This window comes from Chenopodium album, chromosome 15, assembly GCF_948465745.1.
Source record: "Chenopodium album chromosome 15, dcCheAlbu1.1, whole genome shotgun sequence".
Taxonomy (NCBI): domain Eukaryota; kingdom Viridiplantae; phylum Streptophyta; class Magnoliopsida; order Caryophyllales; family Amaranthaceae; genus Chenopodium; species Chenopodium album.
In genome coordinates this window covers 45,820,958-45,831,813 of record NC_137848.1, presented here as the reverse complement: position 1 = coordinate 45,831,813, position 10,856 = coordinate 45,820,958, and the positions used below count along the sequence as shown (strand labels likewise).

General features: G+C 33.2%; 1 protein-coding gene across 1 annotated transcript; it reads left to right on the top strand.

Annotated features, from left to right (window-relative positions):
• Window positions 1-6,665: 6,665 nt before the first annotated feature.
• On the top strand, window positions 6,666-7,864 carry LOC145582341 (polygalacturonase inhibitor 1-like). The gene has a single exon (XM_081639347.1). The coding sequence runs from the start codon at window positions 6,699-6,701 to the stop codon at window positions 7,641-7,643; it is 945 nt and encodes a 314-aa protein (XP_081495473.1). The 5' UTR covers window positions 6,666-6,698; the 3' UTR covers window positions 7,644-7,864.
• Window positions 7,865-10,856: the final 2,992 nt, after the last annotated feature.

Below are 10,856 nucleotides of genomic sequence, written 5' to 3'. Positions count from 1 at the left end.
CTACGGGTAAAACGGATGATCGGGTGCTTAGTGGGTGATAACGATAATAAAATAAACTTCTCTTCAAATTAATAATTATAATAAAATAAGTAATTTAAAAATGACATACAACATTAATTAACTAATCGTCATTATCTTTGGCTCCTTCTTTAATTTGGGTTTTCTTGACCTTGTGCAATCAAACACTTAACAAGTTAACAGTTATTGGAAATGGCAAGGTTGATAGCAATTAAAAGGGGTATATATAGAAGAGCAGAAGATCTATGTTCATTATCTACACCACTAAGAGGATTAGGATGTTTGATTAAAATGATTTGCATGAGCAATGTATACACTGCACTCAGTGTACTTCGTGAAGGGTCAACTAATTAGTATATTTCCTTTTTTCTTCGATATATATTGGGTGGATGACGGATAGGGTGGTAAGCGGATGATGGATCAGGTGATGGATGACTTGGAGCCCTATCCGAATCTGATCTGATCCGTCACTCATTCATCCATCATCCGTCCGTCATCCATTTAAATCAGGTTTTCCTCCATTTATTTATAGCGGGTGAATCTGATCCGTCAGAAACTTGTTAAAAAAATACAAAAAAAAAAATCCTATCCACCACCCCCACCAGCAGTCCACCTAACCTGTACCACCAGCCCACCTAACCTGTACCACCAGCCACTACCTAACCACCAAAACCTCTACCAGAACCCCTTAATTCCCACCAAACCGAACCAGATCCACCCCCTAGCCCTAACAAATTCAGTCGAACCACCCATCCTAAGCAAACCACCCCACCACCCACCAAAAGCCACCACCATCGCCGACGAAACCCACAATCACAAGCCAAAAAATAACAAAAAAAATAAAGAAAAAAATTATTAAAAAAAACCGCCAACCACACAAAAAAAGAAAAAAAAAATTATTAACTCCAACAGCTACTACCCAACACAACCATATATATTAAAAAAAAAAAACCGACAAATAACAATATTAAAAAAAGAGATATATACCTCAATTCGACCACACAAAACCTTGAAATTGAGATTAGGAGGCCAAATTCGACCATGAAAACTCTAGATCTATAGTTTTCATGGTCGAATTTGTCCTGAAAACCATTGTATTCATCATGAGAAGAGAGAGAAAGGGCAAAATTCTAGATTGAAATTGTTGTTGATGTTGATGTCGATGTTGGCGGTGGTGGTGGGAGATATGAGGTGGTTGAAAGAGGGGAAAGGAGAGGAGAGAAAGAGAAAATGAAGAGAAGAGAGGAAGAGAAGAAGAACAGCAGAAGAGAGAAGTAGAATGAAGAAAAGAAGGAGAATGAAGAGCAGAGAGAAGAGGTAAGACTGAGAGATGGAGAAGGGGAAAGAGAGTGAAGCGGCGGAAATGAGTAAAGGGTTTTAGGGTTTCTTTAAAGGTGATTTTTTTCTTTTTTTTTTTTTATAAATTATATTCTGACGGAAAAATGCATTGGAAATTTCCAACGGAATATTTATCCGTCGGAAAAGGTAATTTCCGACGAAAAAATCCGTCAAAAAGTACATTTATTCCGACGGGTTTATATTTCGTCGGAAATTTCGGACGAAATTGTTGAATTTGTCTGAAATATCCGACAGAAAAAAATTCGTCGGAACTTTCGATATTTCTGACGGAATTTTGTGTTCATCGAAACCAGTCCGTTGCTATTTTCCCACTTTCTAGTAGTGAGATCTAATGGGTTGTCGTGAAATTATTTCGTTGGTGAAAAAGTTATCAAGTTTTCAAATATAAACAGATGCATTAAAAGGAAAACATCCTTACGGCTACAAATTAAAGGATCGTTAGATTGTCTTTCTAACAAGGCTGTATTTTCTAGCGATATAAGCGGGAGATGTTGCACAATGCAAGATCTACTTGACGATCATAGTTTTTATGAAGGAAAATTTTATTTAATTCAATATCTTATGTATTTGTTAACATCGAATATATATTGTAGATGTCGTATGACTTTTAATTAATAAAATTTTTTTGCTATTGAATATATATATATACACCCAGGTGCAACATAGAGGTAGGTGTATTCAAAGGTAGGTTTTTTTGTTTATTTGATATATTTTTTTCTCATTTTAATTAAGATTTTAAAATGATAAAAAAATATTATATAGGATGAAAATACCCTGGGTGCATGCACCCAAGTGTACATAAATTGAGCATAAGATTTTAGACATAATTTATTTTTTCATAATTAAATGTAGTATTATGTCTTAATACATGAATACTTATTTCAAATTACCGTGTAATCCACTGGTTTTAACCTAGTTAGCACAATAATGCAAAGGTAGCAACATAGTCCCACTTTATAGAAAAGTAGGTTTGATTTGAATAAGTTTCATAAAAAAGGCAAATTTGTTAAAAATACCTTTAAAATGTATCATTTTGCGAAAAAAACCTTTTAAAATCTTTATTGTAAAGAAAACCTGAAATTATATATTTTTTTGTTTAAAATAACCTAGTAGCACTAATTCACATAATTAATATCTAATTTCTTCTAATCACCCTATAAATATTACTTAACTATTTAATAATGAAATTAATTTATAATTTTAAAATAAAATAGAAACCACCAACCCACCACCAGACAGCCACCCTTTCCTCCTCCTCTTGTAGCAACCCCCACCCCCGGCGACCCCAACTCCTGCGCTGGTCGATCCCCTTCCCTTTCCCTCGTTGCAACCCTTCCCCTCCCTAAACCTTGGCAGCAGGCCCCAATCGCCATAATTGTTGCCGTATAATCCAATTCCATGTCTTCTCCGTCACAAACGAAGTAGAAAACCGCCAAGGTGTTCTTATGCACTTATCTTGTCTCTCCTCGAGGTCTGTTCTTACCCTTTACTATTCTAAAATTTTGAGGCTCTTGATAACAAAGATGGTGATTTTCGTGGCTGAGGTGGTGCGTAATTAGAGGATTGGGGTTTTGGGGCTTTGGAAGAAAGGGTTGGGAAAGGGGAGAATGAAGGGTTTGTGGAAGTATCCACCCTTGTTGAAGGCATTGAAGGTTGAGTAGAGAGAAAAAGAGAGAGATTGAAGAAGAAGAAGAAGAAGAAGAAGAAGAAGAAGAAGAAGAAGAAGAAGAAGAAGAAGGGGGTTGCTGCCATGGTTTAGGGAGGGGGGAGGTGGTCGCCGAGGGTGAGGGCTGCTGCCAGGGGAGGGGAAAAGGGTGGTTGTCTGATGGTAGGGTGGTGGTTTTCTATATTTTTTTAATTTATAAATTAATTTGACTATTAAATAGTTAATCAAGAGTTATAGAGTGATTAGAAGGAATTAGATGTTACTTAAGTGAGTTAGTGCTAGTAGGTTGTTTTAAACAAAAAAATTTAACTTGGGGTTCTTTTACAATAGTTTTTTTAATTTTTTTTTTCGCAAAATGACGCATTTGAATGGTTTTTTTTTTTTTTTTTTTTTTTTTTTATTTTTTAACAAATTTGCCTATAAAAAAAATAGTAGTTATTACTATTTATTTGGAAACTGTGTTCTTATAACTTTAATCAATTTTTTATATAAGTGTTTATTTAGCGGCAAATACAAGTTTATTTGCCAGATAAACGAATTTTTGTTAATATGGTGGCATTTCTGAAAATATATTGAAAAAGCGTGGTTATTTATTTAGTACTTTTGGTGAGCAATTCAATTACTGTGTTGCAACTTGCATTTGCTGTTTGGTGAGGAAATTACACATGTACCCCTCAACTAGTACATGAAAAAACATATGTACCCCTTCACTGGTACTTGAAAATTGAATTAACTGGGCATAGCTCTTTATTTAGTGATAATTGATAGGAAAAATACTTAAAAAGATGACGTCATAACTTGTTTCGTTGGAAAGATCTTCATAAGAAATTGATAGGTGTTAGATAATGATGTCAGTAATGACTTGTTTTAGTATTCCCTCCGTCCCTAAATTAGAAGCCTACTAAGTTAGATCATGTGCCATGCACGATGATCGTTATTACAGATTATTGACAAATCAATATTATAATCATAAATTAGTCGAGGAATAATAAAAGTATGTGATATGTTAAATTTTAATTGTAGCTTCCAATACACAATTAAAATAAAAGTAGGTAAAAGATCTGAGCAATATTTTTTTTTGTTGTAAAACAGATCACAAAATATTTTTAAGAATATAATTTTTGGTTTATAGTTGTCCAATTTTTTGTTTTAGAAAGATTTGTGAAATCTTTTTATTTTAAATATACTACATTAATATGAAATGTATACAACAAATAATATTATTTTTGAAATTGATTTGTTTCCTTAAATAATAGATTTTTTTATATAAAAATTAATAACTAAGGACACACCAAGAGATGACACGTGTCACTAGTGGTGTGTCTTTTAGTATATACTATATAGTATTGATTTTTGTTTATTATGCGAGTAATTAATATTAGAAATAAGCTTCTAATAAAGGGAACGGAGGGATTCACTAAAAAAAATTAAGGTTTTTGCGACCGCCTCTAACGATCGTAGAAAATAGCAAAAGCGGCCGCTAAAAATAATTGCGACTGTGTGATGGTTGCAGATTTATTGCGACCATTTTTATTATTTTCAACGACCGCAAGGGAAACGGTTGTAAATATTAATAATTGCGACCGGTAAAAGCAGCGGTCACAATTTTGGAAATTAGCACCGCTAAAAATTAAAAAAAAGAACAAAAAAAAAGAAAATACGCACCCACCCCTGCTCTTCACCACCAGGCCCCCCACCCACTGCCCTTTCCAGCCAACCACCTTTACCCACCACACTGCACACCCAATCACCTTGAAAACCCCAACCAGCCACCACATAAATTAAATTAACGAAAAATTCAAACATAAAAATCAAACAAAATTAACCAATCTGAAATTAAAGAAAATGAAACCCAAAAATAACAAATGAAAATCGAAAAAAAACATCAGACAAAATTTGAATGAATAAAACATGGAAATTCGAATTAATAAAAGTAATAAACCACAAAATTGAGAATAAAACAATTATCAAACCAAAATCAACCAAAAAAATCAATCCCAAAATAAAATTAACAAAAATCAACCCAAAATTCAAAACGAAAATCAAACATACGTAGTAATATTAACAAAAATCAAACAGAAACAAATCGCCCAAAAATTCAACCCAATAATTATACCCAAAAAAATAAACCCACAACAATTAAACCCACAATTCGAACAAAAAATCTGACCAAAAAATCCAACAAAAACGAAATAAAACCCTCATAAATCCAAAACAAACATAAATTAAACCCACATAAATAAAATCGAACATAAATATAACCCACATTAAAAAAAAAAGAATTTAACTCGCCTAAATTCGACAAATTTTTTTTAATAAAGAACGAAACAAAGCCTTAGAAATCGAATAACCAACACACAAAATTTTCTGAAAATCAACATACCTCTATCAATACTTTTTCCTCTAATGGTTCATATGGTCGAATTCGACCACAAAAACTCCAGATCTGGAATTTTTATGGTCGAATTTGACAATTAACAGCATAATTCGTTTGTTGCTCTTTGAATAAGAAAAAATTTGTTTATTGCCCAGACGGAGGGAAGAGCAGAAGAGAATAAAGGAAAAGGAGAAGAGGAAAGAGAAGGGGAAACAGGTCGGGGGAAAAAGAAGAGGAAAGAGAGAGAGAAAGGGGAAGAGGAGAGAGGTGTGAGAAGAGAGAGAAATGAGAGAGGGGAAGAGGAGCGGCTGTACACTGATTAGGGTTAGGTGTGCTCCTCTTTTATACTACCCTTTTTTTTTAAAAAAAAAAATAGATCTTTTGCGACCTATATTAGCGATCGTAATTTTGCGACCGAATCTCAAACGGTCGCAATTGTAGCATTTTGCGACCGCTACTAACGGTCGCAACAACATTTATTTTATTTTGAATTATTTTTGACTTGTATTTTATTTTTAAAAATTATTTAAATACCTTTGCGACCGTTTTATAACCTATAAACGGTTGTAACTCTGCGACCGCTTTAAAAACGGTCGCAAATCTGCAACCGTTTTAAAACCGGTCGCAAATTTCATATTTTGTGACCGTTTTCATGACGGTCGTAGAAAAACGGTCGCAAATTTGCCGAATTTTAGTAGTGATTAATAGTTAATTAATACTTAATACATTATATATTTTGGTGCATAAATGCATGCTTGATATATCTCCCCCATAATCCGCCTATAAATAGCAATAATTATGTAATGCAAATATACTATTTTAATATAATGGTTACGTATTACATCTTATTAAATAATTCAAATAATGACGAGCTTGTTAAATGCTTTTGGCAGATTGATCTTGAATGGATTCGAAACTAAGAATCGCCACCGAATGAAATCCATATATTTGACTATCTTCATTGTCTTTACTTCTCTATACACAATAATATCAGTATATCACATAATTGAGACATTGAGGCCACTTTGAATGGGACATTATGACTCACTCGCCCGCCTTTAGTCCACTTGATCATGCTTCATTTATCCACTTGCAATGCTTTAATTATAGTTAAACACTATATGCTACCCAATCCTACATCATTATATAGATTTAAATTTAATTTAAGTTGCTTCAAATCTTTATGTTGTCTATCTATATATAGAAACTCTTTTTCATTTATGCTTCTCATCATAAACACAGACTTTTCTTTTTAATCCTATAACCAATTAAAACACCATGCCAGCTCCTACACTAAAATGTTCTCTCTTCTTCTTTAGCTACACTTTCTTGCTTTTCCTCTCATCCCTAAACCTAGCTTCCTCGGCCATTGTATGTAACCCAAGTGACAAAAAAGCCCTGCTTGATATCAAATACCACTTCCACAATGTCTCTGCTTTCAAAACTTGGGATCCTAAAACTGATTGTTGTAACGACTGGGCAGGTGTCTTAGGCTGTGATAAACATGGCCATGTTACAACGCTCGATTTCACTTCTTACAACCTTACCGGCCCAATCCCCTCATCACTTGGTCAATTACGTAAGCTTAAGACCGCTATTCTCCATACAAACAATCTCTCCGGTCATATTCCATCCTTTTTGGGATTTATGAGAAACTTAGAGTTCCTTTACCTCTATGATAATAAACTTACCGGTCCAATCCCGTCTTCACTCTCTCAACTCCCCAAAATCTCTGCAATCAGCCTAGGCTTAAACCAACTCACAGGCTCCATCCCGGAGTCCTTTGGCTCATTCAAAAGCCCTTTAATAACCTCCTTATCCCTCTATTCCAACAAATTATCTGGTTCGATCCCAAGGTCAGTTGGAAAGGCTAACATTCAATTATTAGATCTCAACGACAACAAGTTTACGGGTGATGCATCGTTTCTATTTTCAAAAAACAACTCATCTTTGTTCAGTATAGATATAAGTAACAATCTCTTTCACTTTGATTTTTCAAATGTTGATCTTCCCCAAAGTTTGGAGTATCTAAACATAAGCCATAACAAAATCTATGGTTCGTTGCCTAAACGATTAGGGCAGTTGCCTTTGAAAAAAATTGACGTGAGCTTCAACCAGCTTTGTGGGAAGATACCAACTGGTAGGAGATTAAAGCAATTTAGCCCCGTATTCTTTTCCCATAACAAGTGCTTGTGCGGTCCACCATTAGCACCTTGCCATTAGTAAACTTTATATGATTGCATTAGCTTATTTACATTCAGTAATTTAAATAAGGAGATCGAGGAGGTGTACGTGAATTGAGAGTTGTACACTTGTACGTAACATGTTGTTGCATCTACTTCCTCGGTCACAAACGTATAAGTATTTTTTTTTAATCTTGTCCGTAGTCGACAATTATGTTGGAACTTTTATTATGTTTTTTTTTATCTATTTAGTTTTATTTGTAGAATTGGTATTTTTATTTTTGTTACTCCGTAAAACTTCAACCATTAATACATTTATTTACCTATAAGTAAAAGGTTAATAGTTAAAATAAAAATTAAGATGAATGATAGTTTTCCACATTACTATATTTTTTAACATAAAGCATAAAGATATTTGTTTGTATGCGGCAGATCTAGAGGGATACATAGAGGTACAATTGTACCCTCATTCCACCAAAAAAACGAAAGTATATCAAAGAGACAGTCTATATCATATATAAAACCGGCCTACGAGGTATTGTTCTATAGACAAATCGAGCCACTAGATGTGTAGCCAAGTTGACTTGTTATCTTTTGTTAAAATTAAAAAGACTGGTTATTAAAAAACCTAGTATCTTCAATATTTTTTTATATGTTTTCCCACTCTAAATCAATTACTTTTTCCAACAAAACCAGTTTCTTAAATAATTATTTCTTAACACACAAATATATTCAGCTACTTATTTATAGACCTCATGGTATTAAGGCTTTGATTGATTGTCGAAGGCTAGGTGAATATATCGTACACACAAACACTAATACAATATTGAAATGATCATAACTTAAACTTTAGTTAACAAAACATCATGATGTTCCAAGGTGTTATATATATGTGTTGGAATTTTAGATTTCTTTGAAATTGTTTATAAGTGTTATATACAGAGCCATCTTGAACAATTTTGATGCCCTGTTCTAGTCTTAAGAATGGGGCCCTAATACACACACACACGCGCGCGCGTTTTTTTATGCAATATTCACTACAAGAAAATCTTTATTTAGTGACTGATTGTTGCGACCGTCATAATATTAGTCGCTAAAATATAATATTGCGACCAACAGAGACTTGTAGTCGCAATGTTTGCGACTATTTTAGGGTTGGTCGCTACGTGGTCGCAAATTCAGCGACTGAATGTAGCAACTACGGCATTGTTAGTCGCTAAAGTGTTATATTGCGACCAATAAAGACTAGTAGTCGAAAATTTTGCGACTAGTTTATGGTTGGTCGCTGCATTGTCGCAGAATTAGCGACCAAAGTTTGCAACTACATCTTTATTAGTCACTAAAATGTAATCTTGCGACTAAGGGAGACTAATAGTCACAAGTTTTGCGACTGATGTTTGCGACCCTCTTATTAACAGTAGCTATAAAGGTGATCTTGCTGTGATGACTGATGAGAAATTTTGCATTTGTTGTTGAGTCGGTTGCTACATAGTTGCAAATTTTGCGATTATCTCTGATCATTATTACTTTCTAAAGTGGACTCTTGTCAATTGTGGGAGACTAATGGTTGCAACATGTGCAATTATTGGTATAATTTTTTTGTGCATTGTTAGTAACTACTTTTATGATTGACCTTTATAAATATTTTTCTTTTGTGCATTGTTAGTAACTACTTTTATGATTGACCTGTATAAATAGATTTAAGGCCTGTTCATTTCAGCTTAATTATTTCAGTTTAGTTTATTTTAGTTCAGTTCAGTTTACATCAGTTCAACTTTAATCACTTCAGTTTAGCTCCTAATTTTTTCTATCACATAAAATATTCAGTTAAGTCCAATTCAGTTCAACTACAATCAATTCATTTCAACTTAGTGTAGTAAATGTGAACAGACCTAGGGCCTGTTCTCATTTACTAAATTGAGCTGAACTGAACTGATTGGAGCTGAACTGAACTAAATTGAGCTGAAATGAATATTTTATGAGAGAGAAAAATTAAGAATTGAACTGAACTGAACTGATCGTAGCTGAACTGAACTGAATTGAACTGAACTGAACTGATTAGCTTAGAGCTGAACTGAACTCAACCAAACTGAAATTAAGTAAATGTGAACAAGCCCTAACTTGTTGTACATACTACGTACCATCTTTTATATCAATAGATATGTGATTATATTATACGAAAATTGATTATAACATTATTATGAAGGTGTACATTTATCACCCAAAAGTGATTATATCATTCAGAAACTGACTATATTATTCTCAATGTAAATGTATTGTTCAAAAAGTAAATGTATTATAAAAAAAGTATAAAATAAAAATTATATCATTTTAAAGATAATTATATCATCCAAAAGATAATTATATCAGCCGACTAAATTATTCAAAATGCAACTATATCATTCAAAATATGGCTCTCAACAAGATTATTAAATCATCTAAATTATATCATCTCGAATGTCATTAAATTGTTTGGGAGTGTTAAATAATACTGGGTCAACAAAAATTTTAGTGTAGACAAGGTCCATACAAGACATTCTACATACTTATTGTTGTGATTCATTAGGAATAGATTATATACTTGCTGAAAGATACGAAGTATATGGAGTGTCCAAAAGCTATTGATTGCATGGAGACATTAACATATGTTGAAAACAATATAATTAGGCTAGCTTTAACTATTTCCCCACCCTACTCTTGCCAGACCTATATGTACAAGATTAGGGATGACAATTGGTCGGGCCTGGGTCGGGTAACTATGATTTTTATTAATTTTTTTATAATTTTGTATATATACTATAACTTTATAACTAAACTACTACTCCAAAATAATAAAAGACGCATTGCCATCCCTATACAAGATGGTAAGTTTAAAAAATAGTTAAGATACAATTTCATTACAACACGATGACCGAACCCCTCAAGCAACCTCTAACCGAGTAATTTGAGTAACTCCTGACCGAACCCCCAAAGTAACCCCTAACCGAGTAACTCGAGTAACTCTTAACCAAGAAACTCGATCGAGTAAAACTAGCCACACGGTGTGGACAACGTAACCACATATAAAAATTTACCTATATTTAATGTTTTGTATCTCTAAAAAATGTAAGAACTAGACATTTTGAAAAATATAGATTGGTATACATATAATAAGTAGATCTCACATAATTATATTTTACTTATATTCTATATTTGTAGAATGATGGATATTTATGGACCAGAATAGATATATCTAGACTAAAGTTCTAAAAGT

Coding starts and splice junctions, on each gene's coding strand:
- LOC145582341 (XM_081639347.1), top strand. CDS start 6,699: ATGCCAGCTCCTACACTAAAATGTTCTCTCTTCTTCTTTAGCTACACT.